This window comes from Lissotriton vulgaris, chromosome 1_1, assembly GCF_964263255.1.
Source record: "Lissotriton vulgaris chromosome 1_1, aLisVul1.2, whole genome shotgun sequence".
NCBI lineage: Eukaryota > Metazoa > Chordata > Amphibia > Caudata > Salamandridae > Lissotriton > Lissotriton vulgaris.
The window spans coordinates 42,234,599-42,260,922 of NC_141685.1; the positions used below are offsets into that span (position 1 = coordinate 42,234,599).

Genomic DNA, 26,324 nt, shown 5'->3' on the forward strand with positions numbered 1-26,324 from the left:
AATCAAACACACATTAATTTCTTCCCCCAGTTCTTAACCTAAACCAGTCAACATCATCTGTCGTTTCACACTCCACACCCCGAGTCTTGACAGACAGTCTGCCAGAACTGTGGAGCCACAACCCACTTCCGTATCCCACGGGAGACAAAGTTAATGCCTTTCTTGGAGAAGACCTCCCTAAGAGGTTTGCGGTCAGTATGAATTCTGAATCTTTTCCCCCACAAATCCTTTCTCAGCTTGCGCACTGCCCAGGAAAAACCCAGAGCTTTTTTCTCCACAACAGAACAGTTGCATTCAGCACCCCTCAAGGGCCTAGAGACGAAAATAATCATTTTAACCTCCCCATCAACCTTTTGCAAAAGAACTGCTCCTAACCCCTTTGAGCTGGCATCAGTGATGAGATAAGATTCCTTTGTGGGGTCAAAACTTCCTAGACAAGGTGCTTCATTCAGATGTTTCTTAATGCACTCAAACTCTTCCTCACAGCCCTTGGACCAAACAAATGTGCCTCCCTTCTTGAGGAGAGACCTCAAACAAGAGATTTTCCCTGCAAAGTTCGGAACAAACTTGTGATAAAATTCAGCCATGCTTAGAAACTTTACAAACTCTTCTTTGTTCAAAGGGTTGTGCAAATTACAAAAGGTGTTTACCCATGAGTGTTTAGGTTTGATGCCTGCAGCGGACACAAAATGCCCAAGGTAGTCTAATTCTTTGACATCAAATTTGCACTGCTCAGCCCTAAGGGTGAGGTCAGCATCACATAACTTCTTCAATACTGACCTCAGCCTCCCATTATGTTCCTCAAAATCCACACCAAAGATGAGCACATCATCTGGGTACACCTTGACACCCTGAAGGCTTCCAAGAATGCCCTTCATCGCCCTCTGAAAAACTGAGGCCGCAGAAATCAGTCGAAAGGCATTCTTAGAAACCTAAAGGTACCAAAGGGTGTTACCCAGGAGGTAAGGCCCTGTGAAGAGGAGTGAATGCTCTGAATGTTCTGAAGAGGAGTGAAGGCCTGCCTGAGGAGGTAAGGCCCTGGGAAGAGGAGTGAATGCTCTGAATGTTCTGAAGAGGAGTGAAGGCCGGCCTGGTGATAGGCGGAGGTCAACTCCAAGGAAGAAAAATGCCTTGCCCACTCAAGAGAACACAGCATTTTAGTTATGTGGGTGAAAGCATAATGATCAACAATAACTGCTTTGTCGAGCTCCCTCGAGCCGACACAGAGCCTAGCCTCCCCATTGGTTTTGCGGGCCATTAAAACAGGAGAGACCCACTCCGTTGCTTCAACTTCTTGAATGATAAACTTGGCTAAGAGATTGCCTAATTCAACTTTCATGCTCTCCCTTACTTACAGAGGGGCATTTCTGACCTTTGCTGTTTTTGGAACAGAGTTAGATTTGACCTTTATCCAATGTACATAGTTTTTTAAACAAACACAGTCCACCAGCAAAGACCTCAAGGAATTCCTTGATCCAGTCTCGATTAGCATTACTAACAACCCTAACTGGTGGTAATTCGATTAGGCAGACAGATCTCATTGGGATAAAGGCAGATATGTAGATCACGTTGATGGAAGCAACTTATGAGCGAGTCCCGCTTCATCAAGACATAGATTTTACCAGGGATGATTCTCCCTTTGAATTCAATTGTGCCCCAGAAATAACCCAGCAACTCAATAGTCACTGTACCTTAACCTTTTGGTCTAATGTCTGGCTTCAACAGGGTGAGTTTGCCCAGCAGATTACACTCATAAAATGTTTTGGGGACCCAAAGTCGAAGAGCATGCTCACTGGAGCATCATTGATAAAAACTAGCTCCTGAGGGCAATCTCTAGCATTCCCTGTGACAGGGAGAACATTGATTCCTTCCAAATCTTCTTCATAAAGATAAACTTCCCTGACTTTTTTATGCCCGTGGCCCATTCTGCAGCTCTTTGAGATGTAACCTTTTCTCTCACAAGTTTTGCACATGGCCTTCCACCCTGGGCAGTCCTTAACCCGTTGACTGTGGCACGAATTTCACTGCTGTGCGGGCATAATAATGAGTGGGTGCAGTTCGGACAGCCCCTAGTCGTCCTCCGCACATGCCCCCTGTGACGTTAGGGGGTCGTCTGATGCACGCAACGGGTTAAAGTTGGCCATATGGCCAGAGTTGCCACACCTGAAGCACTTCACCTGAAAATTATTTGTGTTAAAGGGCTTTGAAGTGGGGCTCAATTTGGGTTTAACAAATCTATCCACCACCACCTTGACATTAATGTTCTCCTTTTTATCACCTGAACTGTCTTTGGGTATAATATCAACACAAGCTTTTGAATGCTAGTGACTTTTGGCTAAGGTCAGCATTTCTGGAAGTGATGGTGTGTCTTTTTGCCACAGGGCATGTCTCGTTTTGTCGAGGGCGCATCCTAACATAAACTAATCTCTTAAGCAATCCTCTAAAGCGGCACCAAAATTGCACGTGGAAACCAATTTGCGCAAGGTAGTTATGTACTGTTTGACCGACACATCCTGCCTTTGCATCCTTCTCCCGAAGTGATATCGTTCAAGGACAGTACTCACTTTGGGGAGGTGGTGCAAGTCCAACTTTTTGAAGCAGATCTCGTATTCATTAAGAATGGCAGAGTCACTATCAGAGAGTTCTGGAAGGTGTTCAAAGAATTCTTGTCCCTCAGAGCCCAAACAAGGCTTTCCTCTCTGCTTAAGGAAGTGCCACAGACACGAGCATAATGTGCGGAAACCTTCTTCCACAAGAGAGGAGGAACTTCTGGAGATGTCAACAAGAAGGGAGGGGCAGTGACTTTTTGCATGATGTACGATGTTTTGACCTAGTTACTACTTAAGGGTGAACTTCAGTGATCTTTGTACAGTGCACAATATCCACAAACCTTATAAGCCGTGCGCATCAGCGGAACTGCGTGAAACTTTAGCAATTAAAATTTAGGCCAATGCGCACAATGCCAGAAACTGTATTTGCTGTGAGCATCAGTAGAACGATCAGCCCGATTACTGATGGCACATATTTATACAGGGAGGAGTCACTTTAGTCTGGTGCTCAATTACATGTGTAGATGTGAGTCTGGTGATGCCTGATAACTGAAAGGCACACATTTGTTTACATACAATTTCATATATGTCTGATTTATTATTCCTATTACAGAGCCTTCTACCTTGAGAAGGCCCATCCGAGACCAGTGTGTGGACAAAACCCATGCCGACAAATCGAGGACAAAGGGATTGGAACATGGTCTAGGGACACTAACAACAAATCCTACATCAAACCTCACGTTTAACTGATGGAGAGCAAAGAGCGACCTGAAGCATAATACTCAGAAAAAGTAACCTGGAGAATTGCTGCAAATTAAAGTAAATAAAAAAACTAATACAGAACTACATAACCACAGCTGTGTGACCTGGAAGCCGATTGTTTCTCAATAAAGCCCTAGTTTGTGATTACCTTACAGTGCTCACATTATCATCCGCGCTAGAAGAGAGGGGAGTCTGGGGTGTCTGGTCACAGAAGCTCATTTACATACAAAGGGGGTGACAGGCTGTTCACAACGCACAGCACAACTTGCTTACGTAAAGTGCTAGTACACAGAACAGGGTAAAGTCTTGTGTCTCTTTTTCTCATTTTCTTTAATATATCCTGCACCGCGTTCTCTTTCTCTCATTTCAATTCATCATAAATTACTCAATTTCACTATTGATTTATCAGCACGGCACAAGTGGGGGGGGTGGTAGCCACAGTTTAAGGGGTCCCCCCACTATTATCTAGAAACGAGACTCAGTTCCACCTAGATCCTTAGTCTGCAACTGGTAATTGTTACTTTGTGCCCCAGCACTGCAGACACAGGCCTCTGAGTGTTTGTTTGTGTGAGTGGCGTAAGAGAGAGACAGAGAACTTGACAAAATTAGTCCTTCTATTGCTTAATACATTGTAAATGTGAAACACTTTGGGGCTTAGGGGCTGGATAAAGAATAACGTCAGGAAACAAGCGCAAATTAAAAGCAAATTTTATTTATTCACTGAAAACTGTTTAAAAATTAAATTTCCAAGTTCCACATATCTGTTTAAAAATATTTACACTTTCAGTCATTTCCGAGTTTAGTTACAAACTAAAAGCGGGAAAAACACATGATGTATAAAAACTGAAACCAAAAACTTACTTTTACATTATTTTATGTTTCTTGTCTTTTGTTTTTAAAACAGGCCGTCAACCTTTCACGTGAAGATTATTATAAGGGCCTGACATCACTTCTTGTGATGTCACTACATGTGACGTCTCTGTGATTTGCATATGATAATGGGCTCCTTCACTATTTTCCTTACTTGTGCCCTGTTTATTGGCATGACATGGGTCTATAGGTATTAAAAATAAACTATATTCACATATAAAATAAATTCACAGGTGTTCAGCCCATTTCTCTGGTGATGTCACACTTTGGCATGTATTCGGCTGCTTCTTCTATTTTTAGGTGAGTACAAATAACGTGCTGTTCCCCCCTTCCATTTCTCTCTTTTTCTCCCCCTTTCTTTGTCTCTCTCGCTCTCTTTATCTCTCCCCCTCTCTATCTCACACACACTCCTGTTAGCGTTAGCTTCATGAATGTCACTGCCACTTCAGGCATTCATACGACAAATCCTTCAGAACATTTGAGGACAAGGGACAATCAAGTGTGGAAGATGAGTTGATGGGAGTGCAACTGATTGTCCTGGCACATATATGCTTTTGATGTGGGATTTCGCTATTTCACCACATCGCCAAGTCGGAGAGGAGCCACGGGTCGCACTTAGTAATAAGGCGCGAGGCACGAGCTGAACCATCAACCGATAACAGTGTGTAAAAATGCACCAAACGTTACTTAAAACAAGGTATATGCTCTTTTATATCTGAAAATAGGTTATTTCTTGAACACCTGTGCTTCGCTTTAGTTCATTACATATACTGCAGTGGCATTTGTTAATAGTAATACATGCATTTTACCAATGAAGCTTCCATCTCCAGAGCTCTGACAACATGTCCACTCTGGGTATGTTGGGTTTATAGGTTTTATCACTAATCCGACAAGTTAGCTGAAAATACCGCTGTTAGTCCCAGTATTGTCCAGTGTTGCTTTTACAGGTAGTGTGGTCAGGTGCGATTGAATGTTTTTCTTTGTATCTCTTCTTCACCAAATAAAAATCAACAATGTTTCTTTTCTTTTAATCCACATTGTGCTTGTCTCCCACTGTGTATCCTGGTACATCAAGTCACTTTGCTATGTGTACGGAAGTGAACAATCACTGGAAACAAACACTTTTATAATTCTGCAAATACTGTTATCTGTTTTTCTTCTTTACTGCTATTCAGGTCTTCTATCATTGGTATTTCAATGTCCTACATAATTTGAATTTGATCTTTTTCCGTAATTAATTCCTCTCACAATAACTGCACTGTTCTGCTCTTGTCTATGTCCTTAGACGGGTCAATATTATTTTTGATGTTCTTAAGTTCTTTCCGGAATCTCTGCATCTCTAGGATTATTTCCATGTGAGTTAAATAAAGGAGTGTATTCACTGAGGGCTGTGTGGGATCGAAAATTGACAAAAGCCCTTTTCACTTTCAGTGCCCTTCTATGTTTTCCCCCTGTGTGTTCGCTGATGACTTTGTAGCTCTGATCGTCGACTAAAGCTCTTCCCACATTCATTGCACTTGAGTGGCTTTCCCCCTGTGTGTGTTTGTAGATGTTTTCGTAGGGCTGATAACTGACTAAAGCTCTTCAAACATTCACAGCAATCATATAGTTTTTCCCCTGTGTGTGTTCGATGATGTCTTTGAAGGTGTGATAACTGACTAAAGCACTTTGCACATTCACTGCACTTGAATGGTTTTTCCCCTGTGTGTGTTCGCTGATGTCTTTGAAGGTGTGATAACTGACTAAAGCACTTTGCACATTCACTGCACTTGAATGGTTTTTCCCCTGTGTGTGTTCGCTGATGGCTTTGAAGGTTTGATAAATGACTAAAGCTCTTCCCACATTCATTGTACTCGAATGATTTTTCTCCTGTGTGAGTTCGCTGATGATACCTTAATGCTGTAGTGAAGCGAAAACTACTGTCACATTCAGTACAATTATAGTGTTTTCCCCCTGTGTGTATTTGCTGATGTCTTTGTAGTACTGATAATCGACAAAAGCTCTTGACACATTCACTGCACTTGAATGGTTTTTCCCCTGTGTGTGTTCGCTGATGATCCTTTAATGCTGCAGAGAAGCGAAAACTACTGTCACATTCACTACAATGATAGGGTTTTTCCCCTGTGTGTGTTCGCTGATGTCTTTGAAGGTTGGATAACCAACTAAAGCTCTTCCCACATTCACTACACTTGAATGGTTTTTCCCCTGTGTGTGTTCGCTGATGACTTTGGAGGTTTGATAACTGACTAAAGCACTTCCCACATTCACTGCACTTGAATGGTTTTTCCCCTGGGTGTATTCGCTGATGTGTTTTAAGGCTTGATAACTGACTAAAGCACTTCCCACATTCACTGCACTTGAATGGCTTTTCCCTTGTGTGTGTTCGCTGGTGTCTTTGTAGTTCTGATAACCTACTAAAGCACTTTGCACATTCACTGCACTTGAATGGTTTTTCCCCTGTGTGTATTCGCTGATGACTTTGAAGGCTTGATAAGTGACTAAAGCACTTTGCACATTCACTGCACTTGAATGGCTTTTCCCCTGTGTGTGTTCGCTGATGACTTTGTAGTTCTGATAACCTACTAAAGCACTTTGCACATTCACTGCACTTGAATGGTTTTTCCCCTGTGTGTATTCGCTGATGACTTTGAAGGCTTGATAAGTGACTAAAGCACTTTGCACATTCACTGCACTTGAATGGCTTTTCCCCTGTGTGTGTTCGCTGATGACTTTGTAGTTCTGATAACCTACTAAAGCTCTTGACACATTCACTGCACTTGAATGGTTTTTGTCCTGTGTACGTGTGCTGATGAAGCTTGCGTAGTGATGACAAATTAAAGCTCTTGCTGCATGTGTATGATTCTTCTTTCTTGGTTAGTGTCTGTGGGTCGGGTATATATTTGTCTACATCCCATGACTGCATTTCCTGATGGGCCGACATGGCTGATAAAGCACTTGTGTTTTTCTCACACACTTTATATGTGTGCAGTATTTTACACGTTTGATTTCTGTTTTAACAATAAAATGCAATAGCCACCAAATATTTGCCACACTCCTAATATGTAGAAGGTGTCTTTGTAGGCGATTGTGCCTTCAGATTGGATTATGGCTATGCACGCTTGCGGGTAAAGATGTATCTTCCTTCTGGCCGGTGCAAATTAGGACAGTCTATTGTATTGTAGATACAAGAACTCCTCTTTCATTTACCTGTCAGTTGTCTGGCTCCGCTCTGTTTTGCTCTTCTCTGGTTACTGGTTTGTCCAGAAAGAGTTTACAATTCTCCTAGAGCACGGAATGATGGCTTGTCATCATTTTATAAAACAGAGCACTGCAGTAATCACATCATACCGATCCCATGATCAAAGCTGGTGTTGGACACTTGTTTATACAGGAGGCGGTTTGTTATTGTTGTTGCCTTAATTTTCCTAAGGTCATATCTTCGTCTTGTGCCGTGGAGGTGCACAGCTAAGCCTCTTGCAATCACTGAAATGCCCTTGATGCTTCATCCGGGGTCTGTCAGTTTCTGTGCAGGTTCCTCTGTCGCCGACTGCGCTGATGTTCTCCTGAATACTGTAGCTCATTATTTCTGCTATGATTGAAGATTTACAGCATTCGCTTCATTATTGATGGTCATTTCATACATTCAAGGCTTGTTTTCTGTTGGATGTAAAGATATTTAAAATTACTAAATTGAAACATAATGGAATGAGAATTCACAATGTTTAACTAATTGTAAAAGACATTTCGGGGGAGAGTTACCAAATCTCCACACAATGCAGCGCAGCCCTCCCCCCGCGAGGCTGCGCTGCGTTGCGCGACAGGAAGGGAACAGGAGAGCACCACATTTTCAAAGATATGGCTCTCACCTTCCCTTTCCCTTGCGAGATTACAGCGGCCCTGCATCACGCACACACCTTAGCACCAGAGCGCTAGGGTGTGTGTGTATGTGAGTCCAGCATCGGTTTTGTACAGGAAGGACAACCTTCCTGTATAAAATATTGTGTCAGACACGAGGGAAGGCTTTTCCCACTTTGTATGTGTGTTGTGCAGTGCAGCACGCATGCAAAGTCAGAAAAGGAAGGAGAAATTAAATCATTTCTCCTTCCTTGTGTCTAGTTTAAAAGGGTGCAGTTTTCACACGATAAACGCAATCTACTATATTTGGTAAAATTAAAAATACCTTCACCAAACTTAGTGTATTATTTATTCCTTCATACCGACTGTTGGTTATTCCTACTATTTCTGATATCCAGATTTAGAAGGGTTATTTGGGTATATCCCTGTTGGTTTTGAACTACTGTAGTGTAGTTCCTATATTCCCAATAGGTTCTGCGCATTGGAATAATATATCCTATAGATTAGACGTAGGACTGAGGTCGACTAGGTCTCTATTGAATATACTAAACTTAATGGTGAGTGCCAGCTAGCTCAGAGGTCACTAGAAACTTTCTCGAATTCCCAAGAAGGGATTAGTTTCTGACAACCGCATAAACATGACAACTTTGTTTCCCAAGAATAAGAAACATATCTCTAGAGTCATGGAAACAATAGATAGGTATTTCACTCAGTCAATCTTGCATGCTTCGTTTCAACAGAGATTGAAGAGAAATAGAGAGATGGGCATTTTCAATAAAAAGGTTTATTGAACAGTCTTCTTTCTCATACAAGAGAAGTAAACTGCTACAATCGTTAAGCAGACTGCAAAGTATAATGCGTACAGCGAGAATAGTAATATCAAATAATACTGTAAGAGCATTGTATGGTTTCTGAGCTATTTAAAAATACATACATAAATACAGAGACTAAAATACTCAACTGGTGCTTCTAAAATACGCCTACCCCGATGTACCTAGCCTAAGTCTAGTACAAGGGAAGAAGTAAGTATTGTGTAGCATAGGTTGAGTTTTCTTTGCCAAGAATCTATCCAAGATTTCTCTAGGTTCTAATCAGCTCCATACCTTAGTTAAAATGAAGGAGGTCTGGTATCTCTGTCTCGGGACTCGATTTCCTAACACCCCGCAAGGGGAGCTTGGAAACACTGGAGCTGGATTCTCGGCAGGAGAAGAGACAGCTTCATGATCAGTGCTGGAGGGTCGGCTTTCTTCGGCACTTGCTGTAGCGAGCTCCGTCGTGCAAGTAGATAGTCGAACTGCTCCAAACCACTGTGTCTTGCTAGAGCAAGTGGAGGTATATTTATACCTTGAAGGTGTATAGGAATGCCATAGTTTGACATAAAGTCGGGCATAATAACGTCAGAAAAGAACCCCTAGGGAATAGTTGTTCTTTGGAAAGTACATGAGTTCTTGGACAAATCAATATTCGAGCAAGGGGAAGTTCTCTAACTGCTTAAGCCGATTTTCCAAAAAATCGTTGTGACGTTTGGTACGGGTAGAAATAGCCATGCCTGTATTTGGTCTGCATGGGCTATGTCTAAATAAGGACTTGATTTCTATGCCTATATAAGGGCAATGTGAATCGTACCTATATAAGGGCAAAAATCGGGAAAATTCACTCGGAGCCTAAAACGCCACACAACACCCACTCCACTTTATTATGTACGACATTACTAAGTTCTAATCACATAAAACATATCTAAACATGATGTGTTAAAACCCACCCAAAAAACATAAAATTTCATTGGCTGTACATGAAATAGAGCATTTGTGCTGTACGCATTTTAAAGCAATGTTTCATTCAAAGCATATATTTTTGACATTTGAAAATGCTATCCGAATGAATCATGAAAATACATTTATGAAATGGCTCTTCAATACAGAAAAGAAGTCGAGCAGATTATATGAACTGTTTGTATGAGGACAAGGTCAAATATTGTCTCTTGGAAGTCTATCAAAGAAATCTAGTTCTCTATGAATAGTTCTTCTTTAAGCAGATTACTTGGTGCCAAAAAATGAAAAAATAAGAATTTGGAAAAACAAAAATTATTCACAGAAAAAATAGAGTCCCAAAGTTAGAACTTTGTTTTGAAAAATGAAGGTCAAATTCAGAGTCTCTCAGAACACTGCCTGCCAAATCAAAAGTCAGTGTTAGGGCTTGGAGAAAACATCAAGTCTTCTAAGTCTGTAAAGAATTTGTCTACCATTGTAGGTGAAAGTTGTATTACCTCATTAAGCAGATTAACTGCACATAGATGTGAACCATCACCGTCAGCGTCGGTCGCTTTAGCAATGTTCAAAGTAGATGGTACCTGTGCGCCTGTTGTTCCTCGTACCTCACCTTTAGCATGTTGCATCTGTGAGATCTCAATGAATGCCTTCATCAGGATTGGTAGCCGCTGGGGATAACACAGTGCATGAGCCGTTACTGGTCCAAGCAAAGTATCAACTTCAATTAGCATGACTGATGGGAGTGTCAGACAGATGTCTAGCACCCATTCCTCTCCACATAACAGGCATCGTAGAACAGGTAAGATGCAATCTTGCCATATTGGTCTGAATGATAGAAACCATGTGGTACTCAATTCTCTTAAACAAGTTAATCCCATAATTTGGATATGCGCTCACAACACCTCATCGCCAGAAGAGTGTTCTCCAAGGTGATCTGGGCATCGTTGGTGAGTTGGCTTGCCATATCGGAGCAGAAGGAGCAAAAATAGTATCCCTGCTGCGAGCCCCAAAACGAGAGGCAGTCTGGCAAACACCGAGGGCACGAAGTTTGGAAATATGCTTAGGACAGCTTGAAAAAGTGCTAACAGTCCCGAAAAAAACTGTCTTAAATACATGTACAATACCACTCACATCAGACATGTTTAAGATATGACCTAACATTTCCGAGAAATGTTTAGGGCAGTTTGTTGTTAAAAGGGCATGTATATCTGCAGAAGTCCTTGCAACTTGCAGATTATACGTCTCTTTGGCCGAGGTCAGTGGCACAGTTTTCTGTAAAAGAATGGGTTTCAGTCTGGTTAAAGTATCAATTCGTATAGAAGAGATGTTCAGTGACGGCCATAACGGCGACTCCCCGTCTGTCTTTGTTTTAGGAAATAATACTTGCATACAGCAAGTGACCCTGTCTGACACAGTTACGAGATAGGCTATTCCTGGCAACATGCCACAGCAGCTGTGATCATTCAACACAATATAACTTCCATTAGAAAGTTGCCTAAAAATTGGATCAATCACCGAAGCTGGTGAACCTTGCAGGTGGCAGGATAAGTTATTTGTGGAACCATCGCAGGCCCTGTGCAAATTAATATCCCGACATATAAGTGAACCGCATAGTGCATTTTCCCAACCTGGGTGTATGGGTAGACTCGGACCTTACGTTCGAACCTCAGATCATACGTGTGGTGGGGACTTGCTTTGGTGTCCTCAAAGGTCTACGCAAAACTATGGACCTTCTCCCTATAGAAGCTGGAGGACGCTGGTGCACGCTTTTGTCACCTCGCGATTAGATTATAGCAACTTACTGTATTTAGGTGCCAGGGTCAGGAGTCTTGACCGGTTGCAGGTGTTGCAAAATGCAGCGGCTCGTTTGGTACTTAGGCTCCCTAGAAGGGCGGCTTCAAAAAGGGCCCTGGTTGCTCTTCACTGACTTCCTGTCAGGAAGAGAATTGTGTTTAAGGCCCTCTGTACGTGCCACCGGATCATTCAAGGCATGGGGCCTAGGCACCTGCAGAACCTCATCACTATCTACAGGCCCGTCCGGTCCCTTAGATCCACTGGAACTGGCCTGCTGGTGATCTCTAAAGTCAAGAAGGCCCGAATGGGTGGCAGATCTTTCCGACTCTTGGCAGCTAGGAGCTGGAACGAACTCCCGCCTGAGCTTCGGTTGGAACCCTCTGAGACCAGGTTCAGAAGAGAGCTCAAAACACACCTGTTCCTTCACTAAAGAGCCTGGGCGCCTGAGTCTGGGTAGGGGGCTCTGGGATTCTCACTCACCACAGCGCGGGGACACGCCGGTGGGCATAACCAGGCGCTTTACAAGCTTCCCTATTATTATTAATATTATTTGTACCACTAAGAAACACTTCTTTCCCCCACTCCAACATCTGTGTGTATAAGGTAAATCCTAGGATGTCTTGATATATTCTTTATTCAACCTTTCATATAGTCCTGCTGGTATATGTTTTAAGCAATACTGAAAATGGAAAATCGTCATAGGCAGAGTAATTGTACCATGTATTATCCATTCTGTCGCTGGTTTCTCAGAAACAGTTAATAGCAATCTTTCCAGTTTTTCAATGCTCAGCACCGTATTTTCTGTGCCCCTCTGTGCCAGTGTGATTCGTTTATCTGTAAGGTCAAATTCAGAAAACAATGACGTGGTGTTGATTCGACGCCAAGGCACATAGCCTGAACAAAGGTTTTGCAACGTCCAGCCCAGTAGCATTATAGAACGCAATTGTGATTGACCAAGTTGCAACATGACTAAGTCCTGTTCTATTATGTCTATGGCAGAGGATAGTATGCAGTCCAAAGAATATATACTGGATGACAGAGTCATTAACCCATTGTCAACTACAGAGAGAGATTTCTCTAAGATAATACGATCAATTTCTGGAATACGTTCTGCAGACTCTGCTTGCGTAATCTTCCATGCTTCATTATCAGCAGCATAGATACCGGCGTATATGAAACATTTATGACACAGTTTAGTAGGTCCTTGTAAGAAGTCCCTTATATCAATGCCATCTTTAAGTAAAGATAAGTGTTGTTTCACTTCCTTTAGTGTAGATCTGTGTAGCCAGTCAAGGCGCAGTTTTCCCACACTGTACGATGTTACTATCCCTGGATGTTGTCTCTGGATATATCTTGGATCTGGCCTAGTGAATGCGAACCCTTGTGTCTTTTTCTGAAATCTATCTTGACAGTTGTTTGTGTCTGTGGGCCAGATTACCCATTTTTTTCCAAGTAGGATCTGTTCGGTTTTGAAGAAAAATAGTATGTACGTCGACCACCCCTTCTGTAGTGTTTTTACTATCAGGTGTCAGTGTAGGTATGAACAGATTGTTTAAATCTTTTATCTTGGCTAACCCAAGACAAGATGTCCCTGAAAGGGAAGTCATCTGCAAACAAATAGCCACACAATTCAATCAAAGTGTTATTAAGATACATGGCATTCCAAAGGTTTTGATCACAGATCGTGGATCTCAAATTCTATCCTATTTTTGGAAGGCTTACACAAGGGGTTTGGGAATTGAGACACGTTATTCAACGAGTTTTCATTCATAAACAGATGGTCAAACTGAAAGGGCCAATCAAGAGTTAGAAAAGTATCTCAGACTGTTTCTCTTGGATCAAAAGGGAGAGTGGCTTGATCGAGTTTTCACATAATAATGCTAAGAATGCCTCTACTGGTTTTTCCCCTTTCTACTTGTATTATGGAAGGCATCCAAATACTATGGCTTCCTCTCAAGAAGTGTCGGTGCCTGTAGCACAAAACTTTGTACAGCATCTTAGCAAGGTACACGAGTCTGCCACCAAGAACTTAATGAAAGCTAAGGAACGCTACAAGCAAAGTGCAGATAAAAAAAGAAGGCCAGAACTAGATTTAAGTAAAGGGGACAGGGTTTGTTTAAGCACAAGAAACCTAAAGCTTAAAGGAAATAGAAAGTTTCAACCCCGATTTATAGATCCATTTCTTGTGGAGCAAGTAGTGAATCCAATGACTTTCAAACTAAAACTACCACCACAGCTACAAATACACCCAGGGTTTAATTTTTCTCCTCTTAAAAAGGTTTCACCCCATTTGAAAGAATTGAGAAACAGAGACCCTATTTTAGTGGAAGGACAAGAAGAATTTGAAGTTAAAACAATCCTAGTTTCAAAGTCCATTTAAGGGAAAATCTTCTATCTTGTAGACTGGAAGGGTTTTGGCCCAGAGGATAGGTCAAGGGTGGAACAATCAGATGCTCATGCTCCCCGATTAACTAAGATTTTTCGCTCGTAAACTCCTCACAAACCTCAGCCCGGAGGCTAAACCTTGCGAGGGGTTACTGTCAGGGTGCAGGAAAAAGGAATCAAAGCTCTTCATTGTCCCGCAGTTGCTGGTCTAGTCCTGTTGTCCTGGACACGGGCGCGAGGTCTAGACAAGCTGTGAAGTGCGCCGGTTGATTTTAGAACCACGCACTCACCAACGGATTTTCTGTGGTCTAGTTAGATACAAATAGTGCAGTTTTGTGCCAGGCTTTGGCGCAGGTTAGAGCGCTTTGGTGCCCCAGTTAGTTAGGTAATTTAGAACTAAAAAGAAATACCAATTTAAAGTAAATAGAAAAAAATATATAAATAGAAGAATTAATACTTACCCATTGAATACTTCAGTTCCTGATTTCTTCGTTGCTTGGTTGAGGGCAGAGCCTCCAGAAGGTTCCTAAAGGAGAAGTAACAAGAATTCAGAAGATAAGAAAGTAAGAAAGTAAGAAAGTAAGGCAGAGAGTGAATGAATGAATGAGTGAAAAAGAATAAATGAACTCACAGAGTTAAAGGGTGCTAAAATGTTATTTATAATGCAGGTTCCCAAAGGATAAAATACTTATATTGTAGAATAGAAGAGGAGCAAAAGCCATAGGCACTCTGGGTAAGGAAATAGAGAGAGAGTATGAAAGTGGAGAAGGAATTGAAGGAAAATAGTAATGGTGTGCTTTTCTTTTACAGTGTTTCCACTCATGTTTAAAGAAAGAGAGGGAGTAAGAGTCAAGTCAAGTCAAGTCAGAGAATTTGTATAGCGCACTACATACCCAGAGGGTCTCAAGGCGCTTAGATAGAGGAGGAGGTTTACTTGTCAAATATCCACGTTTTAAGTTGCTTTCTGAATGCTAGGTGGTTCTGGGTAAGGCGAAGGTAAGCGGGGAGTGAGTTCCATGTTTTAGCAGCCAGGTATGAGAAGGATCTGCCTCCCATGGTGGTCTTGTTGATGCGAGGTACAGTGGCGAGGGCTTGGCTGGAAGAACGTAGTTGGCGGGAGGGGGTGTAGAAGGACAGTCGTGAGTTGAGGCATTCTGGTCTGATGTCGTAGAGTGATTTGTGTGCGTGGGTTAGCAGTCGGAAAGTGATCCTCTTATTGACGGGTAGCCAGTGGAGGTCTTTAAGGTGACCAGAGATGTGTTCGTTGCGTGGGATATCTAATATGATCCTGGCTGAGGCGTTTTGGATTCGTTGGAGTTTCTTCTGGAGTTTAGCGGTAGTGCCTGCGTAGAGGGTGTTTCCGTAGTCCAGTCGGCTCGTGACCAGAGCATGGGTGACTGTTTTCCTTGTTTCGGTGGGGATCCAGCGAAATGTTTTTCTGAGCATGCGAAGAATGTTGAAGCAGGAAGAGGATACGGCGCTGACTTGTCTGTTCATTGAGAGTGAAGAATCCAGGATGACGCCCAGGTTCCGTGCGTGGTCTGTCGGGATGGGTGCTTTTCCGAGGGCTTCCGGCCACCAGGAGTCGTCCCATGCAGAGGGGGATGTCCCTAAGATGAGGACTTCTGTTTTGTCTGAGTTAAGTTTCAGACGGCTTTGTTTCATCCATTCGGCAACTTCTTTCATTCCTTCGTGTAGGTTAGTTTTGGCGGTGCTGGGGTCATTGGTGAGAGAGAGGATTAGTTGAGTGTCATCCGCGTAAGAGATGATATTGAGGTTGTGTTGGCGGGCGATGGCCGCGAGGGGGCTCATGTATACGTTGAAGAGGGTGGGGCTGAGTGAGGATCCTTGTGGTACGCCACAGATGACTTCAGTGGCCTCGGACTTGAATGGTGGGAGGCGGACTCTCTGGGTTCTTCCGGTGAGGAACGAGGTGATCCATTCAAGTGCTTTTCCTTGGATTCCGATGTTTCTGAGTCGTTGTAGAAGGGTGCTATGGCAGACTGTGTCAAAGGCTGCGGAGAGGTCGAGGAGGATGAGGGCGACTGTGTCTCCATTGTCCAGTAGAGTTCGAATGTCGTCTGTTGCTGCGATGAGGGCGGTCTCAGTGCTGTGTTTTGCTCGGAAGCCAGATTGTGAGGAGTCGAGGGATTTGTTGGCTTCGAGGAAGGCGGCGAGCTGGTTGTTGACAGCTTTCTCGATGACTTTGGCCGGGAATGGAAGGAGCGAGATGGGGCGGTAATTTTTGAGTTCGGTGGGGTCCGCTGTGGGTTTTTTCAGAAGGGCGGTGAGTTCGGCGTGTTTCCAGTCTTCCGGGAAGGTGGCGGAGTTGAAGGAGCAGTTGATGACGTCTCGGAGGTGCGGTGCTATTATGGAGTCTGCTTTGTTGAAGATGTGGTGAGGACATGGGTCTGTGGGGGATCCTGAGTGGATGGAATTCATCAGGCGGATTGTGTCCTCAGTGGAGATTGGGTTCCAGTTGTTAAGGGTGTTCACGGGGGGAGAATGTTCAGCAAATGGTCGGGTGGGTTGGTCTCCGGGTTGGTTGTCGAAGCTGTTGTGGATGTCTGCAATCTTGTTGTGGAAGAATGAGGCTAGGGAGTCGCAGAGGGCTTGAGAGGGGGTGATGTCGTTGGAGTTGGCTGAGGGGTTGGTAAATTCCTTGACGATGTTGAAAAGTTCCTTGCTGTTGTGGGCGTTGTTGTCAAGTCGATCCTTGAATGCTGTTTTCTTGGCCTTTCGGATTAGTTGGTGGTGAGTGCGGGTGGCGTTTTTGAAGGCGTCCTTGGTGCTAGTGGTTGGGTCTTTTTTCCAGGCCTTTTCAAGGGAGCGGCAGAGTTTCTTGGACTTCTTAAGATCATCGTTGAACCATGAGGCCTTTTTGCTGCCAGGTTTGCTTTGACGTTTTTTCAGTGGTGCTAAGGTGTCGGCGGTGTTGGATAACCAAAGGGTGAGGTTGGCGGCGGCTTCGTTTGCGTTAGAAGAGTGGGCTGGGGTGTTTAGAAGGAGCGATGCGGAAATCTGGTCCGTGGTAATTTTGTTCCAGTTTCTTTGCAGAGTTGGTTGGAGGTGGTTGATGGGTTTCGGCTTGTTGTAGGTGAAGTGAACGCAGCTGTGGTCAGTCCAGAGGAGATCCGTAGTGTGGCTGAAGGAGACATGATTGCTGGAGGTGAAGATGGGGTCGAGTGTGTGACCTGCGATGTGGGTGGGGGAAGTGACTAGTTGTTTAAGTCCGAGGTTGGCGAGGTTGTCTAAGAGGGTGGCGGTGTTGCGGTCGTTGATCTTTTCAAGGTGAAAGTTGAGGTCTCCCAGAAGGATGTAGTCTTTGGAGGGGAGCGCGTGTGGGGTGATGAAGTCCGTGATGTCTTCACTGAATTTTGCGCGGGGTCCTGGTGGTCTGTAGAGGAGGGTGCCTCTGAGAGTGGTCTTGGGGTCGATGTGGATCTGGAAGTGAAGGTGTTCGGAGTTGGCGAGGTTGGCGTCAGAGCTGGTTGAGATGCGGATGGATTTCTTATGGACGATAGCGATTCCTCCTCCTGTATGGTTGGTGCGGTCCTTGCGTGTGATCTTATAGTCTTCAGGGATGGCAATGGAGATGTCTGGGGCGGAGGAAGCGTTCATCCAAGTTTCTGTTAGGAAGGCGACGTCTGGAGAGATGGTGTCTAGTAGATTCCATAGGTCAATGGCGTGTCTGTGGATCGAGCGGGTGTTGAGGAGGATGCACTGTAGGTGGTTGGGGTCAGGAATCTGTGTTGTGGTCGTGGCGGAGATGTTGTCGGTGCCGATGAATTTGCAGGAGTAGCAGGAGAAAGGTCCATGGGTGTGACCAGGAGCGGCTTGGACGCAGTTGGGGACGCGACCGGGGTTAAGGGCTAGGAGGGTGGCGGCATCGTAGGTAAAGCGGGGGGGCTGGGAGGCGCGAGTGGCAGGGGGTCTGGCGCTGGGCGCGGTCCAGGCGCGGACGGGCGTAGACGGGCTTACCTTTGGCGCACCTTCGGCGGGGTTGGGTGCGGACGCTGCGCGTGAACGCTGCGCGCGGGAACAACTGTCATATATGGATAGTGGAGGGGGAGGGGCGAGGGCGTCTCAGCTGGGAGGTGGGGCGGGCTCCAGAGGGCGAGCACAACAACCAAAATGGCAGCGGAGGGGTCAGCGGAGCGGAGCGCTTGGGGCGAAATGCGCAGATACAGATAAAATAACTATAGCGCTTTTGAAATGCAATTAAGAAAAGCGGCAAGCAGGGCAGACTGCAGAACAACAATAGGAGGCAGTTCAATGAGAAAAAGCGGAGCAACGAAATGCGCAGATACAGATACAATAACTATAGCGCTTTTGAAATGCAATTAAGAAAAGCGGAAAGCAGGGCAGACTGCAGAACAACAATAGGAGGCAGTTCAATGAGAAAAAGCGGAGCAACGGTACCACTGTTCGCCAGGGAGGCAGGGGAGCGACCACTCAGCTTGGGAGCAAAGCGAGTCACAGCGCGTTTAGCTCACGGAGCGCTGTTTGTAGGCAGTGGGAGGGCGTCTCAGCTGGGAGGCGGGGAGGGCTCCAGAGGGCGAGCACAACAACCAAAATGGCAGCAGAGGGGTCAGCGGAGCGGAGCGCTTGGGGCGAAATGCGCAGATACAGATAAAATAACTATAGCGCTTTTGAAATACAATTTAGAAAAGTGGCAAGCAGGGCAGACTGCAGAACAACAATAGGAGGCAGTTCAATGAGAAAAAGCGGAGCAACGAAATGCGCAGATACAGATACAATAACTATAGCGCTTTTGAAATGCAATTAAGAAAAGCGGCAAGCAGGGCAGACTGCAGAACAACAATAGGAGGCAGTTCAATGAGAAAAAGCGGAGCAACGATACCACTGTTCGCCAGGGAGGCAGGGGAGCGACCACTCAGCTTGGGAGCAAAGAAAGAAAGGAATTAATCGGAGTATGGCGGAAAGGAAGAAGTAGAGTGGAAGAGCCAGAAGGTCAGGCAGTCTCTTCTCTGTCCCATTACCCTTTCCTCCAGCTGGGTTCGCACCGCCACTAGTTAACTCTTCAGTTGGTGGCTGTGGGAAAACCAGTGGTGGAATTTGGAAAATCTCATTGTTCTGCTCCTGGGAGTGTCTGCACTGTCAGTAAACACAGCCCTTGACAACAGGCCTCACCTCCTCTGCACCCCCTGGACAGGCCTCACCTCCTCTGCACCCCTTTAGACAGGATTCATCTCCTCTGAACCACCTTGGACAGGACTCTCCTCCTCTGCAACACCTTAAACAGGCTCACCTCCTAATGCTCAGCTCCTCTTCTCCTGACTGGCCTCACCTCCTCTGCACACCTAGACTGGCCTCACCAACTCTGGACCCCCTGGACAGGCTAACCTCATCTGCACCCCCTGTACAGGCCTCACCAAATCTGGACCCCCTGGACAGGCCTAACCTTGTCTGCACCCCCTGGATAGGCCTCACCTCCCCAGCTCCCGCTGGAGAGGCATCTTCCCTGCACCCCTCAGGACAGGCCTCACCTCCTCTGCACACCTAGACTGGCCTCACCAACTCTGGACCCCCTGGACAGGCTAACCTCATATGCACCCCCTGGATAGGCTTCACCTCCCCAGCTCCCTCTGGAGAGGCATCTTCCCTGCACCCCTGGACAGGCCTCTCCTCCTCTGTACCCCAGGACAGGCCTAACTCCTGTGAACCCTGATGGAGCGAGCTGGAGTTACAAAATTTTGTATACCCCTTGTGAAGTCATTACCTCATAATAGTAATCTTTATTAATTGTGTGAAGTGGTTTAACTAATCAACAAGAGTATAATGTGCAAACACAAATACACGTGGGAGTACTAATCTGCTTGAATGGCAAGATATAACTGGCTAATCAATGTTGTTGTCATGTTGTGAGACTAATGCAAAACTTTTGAAATAATAAAAACGGCATGAATGTGCTTTTGTCTATGTAATTGTGGCATCGAGAAAAAGGATAAGTGAGTATAAAACGCGTACATGTCGCTTATTTGCTAGGTAACAATTAACAGGGAAACCTTAGTAAGGGGGAGGTAAACAGAAAGGCTAAATTTCTATAATTAACGTTTATTTGTGTTTATTTCTATGATAGTTCCCGTTTTGGCCTGTGAGGCCTACAAACAAAATCGCTGCAGTACCAAACTGCGAGTGAGAGCCGGAATGCGCATGTGCGCTTTGACAAATATAAGACCCGCCTGCTGTGTGTTATATACCCTTGTTTATAAAAAGTCTGAATTTATTCGGTGCGCTGAGGCTAAAGTTTATCGCGGTGTGATCGTGGACACTAGACCGCGTAGTGTGATAACACACCGAATTTGATGTTTGTATACGATAAAATCATTCCATGCACACTGCTTACCTATCCGTCGGTGTCTCCCGACAGTCATCCGAGCTGTCTGGGGGGGCACCGATTGTGCGACTCGCTTTGTGTTTTATGCAGTTGTTTCTGAGGACCGAGTCACATGACCGGCTACAATCACGTGGTCACTAATAATGCCGGGAATTGTAGTTCTGGGTACGGGTTGTTGTAGTTCTGGTAAATCTAGTATAACCTAGCATTAGTACCTATTATACGTGATCAATATAGTGTGTCGGGTATAAACAGTGATGACAGCAAGGAATATTCTAGGTATATATCTTGAAAACTGAAAGGTGCTTTAGTTATTAAAGGGACATCCACGGTATTGGCTCATTAAGTCCCGCCTTATCGCTGTTCAGTCTGTAAACCCATTTCTGTTCAATTTTGAACAGAAAACGGCTGGCATCTGGACAGGATTCTGGAATGGGTGGTTGTTCTAAAACTGTCCAATGGAAGTCATTGGGACTATGTCCCTTTTCAAGGAAGTGTGCGGTTAGGCGGGTCGCTTGTTTACGGCACCGCACTGTGCTTTTATGCTCTTGGATTCTCGTCCTGACCTTCCTAGCCGTCATGCTAACGTATTGGAGTTTACATGGGCAGGTAATCAGATAGATCAAGTTGCTGCTATTGCAATTTGTGAACTTGGTCTGGATCCATGGTCGGTTGGTGCCTATGTCTACACTTGTGGATTTACAGGTTTGGGGACATACAGTACATGCCCCACAGGGGTGATGGCCTTGAACCGGTGGTAAGTCCCATAGAGTGCCCACTTGTCTGGGTTCTTTATTGCGTGGGCGTGTATGGACTAGCTGGTCCTTTAGGTTTTTTCCTCTTTTATAAGCAAAAAGAGGTAAAGGAATGCCGTCTCCACCAGTTTTTAAGATCGACCAATGTTTTTTCACGATCTTTTGGACTTGATTAGATCTGGTATTGAAAGTATTTACAAAGGTCATGCGGTTGGTTTTCTCTTTCGGTGGCTGGATCTCAAGAAGAGATTCTCGATTGTTATTCGAAGCCCTCTTTTTGGATTGACGAATTATTTTCTTGGGGTAGTCTTTTACAATCAGTTGTTGTTCCAAGTTATTTGAATGGTTTTTGAAGGCTTCTTTGTTCAAGCAGTTCCTTTGTACTCTCAAAAATTGGCCAAACGGTAAATTATCTCTTAGGGCACGAGGATGACAGCTATCATATCTTAGGAGGGCATTGCGCGCCATGGGCTTACGATAGAGTTCAGACTCCAGACCGTTGGGAGTTGCGTTGATTCTCAAGTCCAGGAAGGCCAGTGATGTACGACTGGACTCAATGGTGAACCTTAGATATGTATTTCAGGTGTTCAGCCATGCATGTAAGGAAATTAGATCTTCTTCAGTCCCCCGCCACACCACCAGAATATCATCGATATATCGCTTCCACACATGTAGCGACTGTAGGTAGGGGTTGTCAGGCGTGAAGACCTCCTGTTGTTCGAAGATATGAACATACAGATTCGCTAGGCTCGGCGCAAAGACACTGCCCATGCTGGTCTCAGATGTTTGTAGGTAGGTAGTGTCTTCAAAGCGAAAGTAATTTTCTTTCATAGCGATTTCTGCAAGGGTCATGATGAACCGTATTGGTGTAATCGATTGATGGTCACTTTGTTCAAGTAGACTCCCTACAACCTCCAGTGTCTTGGTCTGTGGGATTGAGGTGTAGAGTGACTCTACATCAAACTATACCAGTATATCGGTATCGATATTGAACAATATGTTCGGAAGGAGTCTCAAAACGTCCTTCGTATCCTGAAGGTACGTGGGCATGGCCTTTACCATAGGATTTAGAAAATGGTCAACAAAGGTCGACAATGGCTCGAGTATTGACCCAATCCCCGAGATGATAGGCCTCCCTGGTGGCGGTCTCTGTGGCTTATGAACCTTCGGTGGACAGTAGAAGTAAGGTATGGTAGGATGGTTCGTGAGGAGATATTGTCCCTCTTGTGGAGTGATCCAACCTTCGGCAGTCGCTTCTTCTACTAAATTGGCTATTTTCACCTTTAGTCTCTCAGTTGGATCCTCATTTAGAGGCAGGTAGGATCTACGATCGCTCAGTTGTCTAAGGCACTCGTTTCTGTATGTCTCGGTGTCTAGGATCACAATAGCCCCGCCCTTATCGGCTGGTTTGATGATTATTTGTTCATTGGAGGATAATGAGCGCAGAGCCGATTGTTCGTCTCTTGAGAGGTTCATGAAAGGTCTGTTTTCGGTTTGGTAGAGATGCTTAATGTCATTTTCTACTGCTGTTTCAAAAGTTAGAACTTTTGGCGGTAAACCAACACTTGGTGGGTTGAATGTGGATGGTTTTTTTAGGCCTGTGTTCTTGTCCAACACAAGAGATTCCGTGTTTGCTGGTTTCAAGAAAAAATGATGTAATCTTATTTTCCTGAATAGTTTAGCCAGTTCCACCTGTGCTACGAAAGGATCTCCTTTTTGGGTTGCCACAAAACCAAGACCTTTGTTTAAGAGACGTTCCTCATTAGGGGATAGGGCGTAGGAGCTAAGGTTCATTACGAGGCTGTTGTGTTGCTCGTCCCTGCGGTTTCTTGTGGGACTTTCTTCCCGCTGCGAAGATCCATCCTGGATTGCGGCGTAGTGTTCCAATGGACTTGAGGTGTTGTTCCTTGTCTCCTCCTGCCCCTGCCTCGACTCTGGCCAAACCCTAAAAAAGGAAAAGCTCCGGGGCCTTGTTGTAGTTGGGGTTGACCGAAAGGACCCATTTGAGGGGGGTACGACGGCCCAAACATCCAGGGGTTAGCCGGCCACCATGGTTGATAGCTGTGAAAGTTTTGAGGATGTTGTCCACCCCTCCAGTTTCTGCGATTCCCACGTCCTCTCGGAGTGTTGTTTGTAGACCCATTGATTGAAGAGTCTGAGTCACTGGATGCTCCTTCTGAGCTGGATGTTCCATATGTCGAGCCACCTTTCTTGCCACCTCGATTGAATGTGGGTGCTGTGTATGACTCACTAGTATAAGGGTATACTTTCTCAGTTGAAAATTTGGCTAGGTCCTTTTTAAATTTTTCTAATTTCGTGAAAAGAATCGATTCCTTGATGATAAGGGTTTTCTCAAGGATTGGTCGATGATTGCCTGGAGGTGCACAAGGGACTGGCTGGTCCTTATTATTAAACCTGCAAAAAGAGTAGCAGACAACATACTCATTGAAATCCAAGTACTAGAGGGCCAGATTAAAGCCACATTAAAAAGTGGCCTTTTCAAGAAAGGACAGGACGATAGTGATAAGAATAATAAGGATTTTAAGGAATCGATTCTTTTCACGAAATTAGAAAAATTTAAAAAGGACCTAGCCAAATTTTCAACTGAGAAAGTATACCCTTATACTAGTGAGTCATACACAGCACCCACATTCAATCGAGGTGGCAAGAAAGGTGGCTCGACATATGGAACATCCAGCTCAGAAGGAGCATCCAGTGACTCAGACTCTTCAATCAATGGGTCTACAAACAACACTCCGAGAGGACGTGGGAATCGCAGAAACTGGAGGGGTGGACAACATCCTCAAAACTTTCACAGCTATCAACCATGGTGGCCGGCTAACCCCTGGATGTTTGGGCCGTCGTACCCCCCTCAAATGGGTCCTTTCGGTCAACCCCAACTACAACAAGGCCCCGGAGCTTTTCCTTTTTTACGGTTTGGCCAGAGTCGAGGCAGGGGCAGGAGGAGACAAGGAACAACACCTCAAGTCCATTGGAACACGACGCCGCAATCCAGGATGGATCTTCGCAGCGGGAAGAAAGTCCCACAAGAAACCGCAGGGACGAGCAACACAACAGCCTCGTAATGAACCTTAGCTCCTACGCCCTATCCCCTAATGAGGAACGTCTCTTAAACAAAGGTCTTGGTTTTGTGGCAACCCAAAAAGGAGATCCTTTCGTAGCACAGGTGGAACTGGCTAAACTATTCAGGAAAATAAGATTACATTATTTTTTCTTGAAACCAGCAAACACGGAATCTCTTGTGTTGGACAAGAACACAGGCCTAAAAAAACCATCCACATTCAACCCACCAAGTGTTGGTTTACCGCCAAAAGTTCTAACTTTTGAAACAGCATTAGAAAATGACATTAAGCATCTCTACCAAACCGAAAACAGACCTTTCATGAACCTCTCAAAAGACGAACAATCGGCTCTGCGCTCATTATCCTCCAATGAACAAATAATCATCAAACCAGCCGATAAGGGCGGGGCTATTGTGATCCTAGACACCGAGACAGACAGAAACGAGTGCCTTAGACAACTGAGCGATCGTAGATCCTACCTGCCTCTAAATGAGGATCCAACTGAGAGACTAAAGGTGAAAATAGCCAATTTAGTAGAAGAAGCGACTGCCGAAGGTTGGATCACTCCACAAGAGGGACAATATCTCCTCATGAACCATCCTACCATACCTTACTTCTACTGTCTACCGAAGGTTCATAAGCCACAGAGACCGCCACAAGGGAGGCCTATCATCTCGGGGATTGGGTCAATACTCGAGCCATTGTCGACCTTTGTTGACCATTTTCTAAATCCTATGGTAAAGGCCATGCCCACGTACCTTCAGGATACGAAGGACGTTTTGAGACTCCTTCCGAACATATTGTTCAATATCGATACCGATATACTGGTATCGTTTGATGTAGAGTCACTCTACACCTCAATCCCACAGACCGAGACACTGGAGGTTGTAGGGAGTCTACTTGAACAAAGTGACCATCAATCGATTACACCAATACGGTTCATCATGACCCTTGCAGAAATCGCTTTGAAAGAAAATTACTTTCGCTTTGAAGACACTACCTACCTACAAACATCTGGGACCAGCATGGGTAGTGTCTTTGCGCCGAGCCTAGCGAATCTGTATGTTCATAACTTCGAACAACAGGAGGTCTTCACGCCTGACAACCCCTACCTACAGTCGCTACATGTGTGGAAGCGATATATCGATGATATTCTGGTGGTGTGGCGGGGGACTGAAGAAGATCTAATTTCCTTCCATGCATGGCTGAACACCAGAAATACATATCTAAGGTTCACCATTGAGTCCAGTCGTACATCACTGGCCTTCCTGGACTTGAGAATCAACGCAACTCCCAACGGTCTGGAGTCTGAACTCTATCGTAAGCCCATGGCGCGCAATGCCCTCCTAAGATATGATAGCTGTCATCTTCGTGCCCTAAGAGATAATTTACCGTTTGGCCAATTTTTGAGAGTACAAAGGAACTGCTCGAACAAAGAAGCCTTCAAAAACCATTCAAATAACTTGGAACAACAACTGATTGTAAAAGACTACCCCAAGAAAATAATTCGTCAATCCAAAAAGAGGGCTTCGAATAACAATCGAGAATCTCTTCTTGAGATCCAGCCACCGAAAGAGAAAACCAACCGCATAACCTTTGTAAATACTTTCAATACCAGATCTAATCAAGTCCAAAAGATCGTGAAAAAACATTGGTCGATCTTAAAAACTGGTGGAGACGGCATTCCTTTACCTCTTTTTGCTTATAAAAGAGGAAAAAACCTAAAGGACCAGCTAGTCCATACACGCCCACGCAATAAAGAACCCAGACAAGTGGGCACTCTATGGGACTTACCATCGGTTCAAGGCCATCACCCCTGTGGGGCATGTACTGTATGTCCCCAAACCTGTAAATCCACAAGTGTAGACATAGGCACCAACCGACCACGGATCCAGACCAAGTTCACAAATTGCAATAGCAGCAACTTGATCTATCTGATTACCTGCCCATGTAAACTCCAATACGTTGGCATGACGACTAGGAAGGTCAGGACGAGAATCCAAGAGCATAAAAGCACAGTGCGGTGCCGTAAACAAGCGACTCGCCTAACCGCACACTTTCTTGAAAAGGGACATAGTCCCAATGACTTCCATTGGACAGTTTTAGAACAACCACCCATTCCAGAATCCTGTCCAGATGCC

The 26,324-nt window shown here is 44.8% G+C and overlaps 2 protein-coding genes across 2 annotated transcripts in view; both read right to left on the reverse strand.

Annotated features, from left to right (window-relative positions):
* The window catches only part of LOC147737126 (uncharacterized), a 381,113-nt gene that overhangs the window by 179,722 nt on the left and 175,067 nt on the right, over positions 1 to 26,324 (reverse strand). The window lies entirely within an intron of this gene.
* The window catches only part of LOC147737128 (uncharacterized), a 45,017-nt gene continuing 22,696 nt past the window's right edge, over positions 4,004 to 26,324 (reverse strand). Inside the window, exons 2-3 of the mRNA XM_086965264.1 lie at positions 14,446 to 14,510; positions 4,004 to 7,838 (exon numbers count right to left, since the gene is read on the reverse strand). Of these exons, the coding sequence (XP_086821390.1) occupies positions 5,620 to 7,122 (1,503 nt within the window). The 5' untranslated portion in view covers positions 7,123 to 7,838; positions 14,446 to 14,510 and the 3' untranslated portion in view covers positions 4,004 to 5,619. The remainder of the gene's footprint in view (positions 7,839 to 14,445; positions 14,511 to 26,324) is intronic.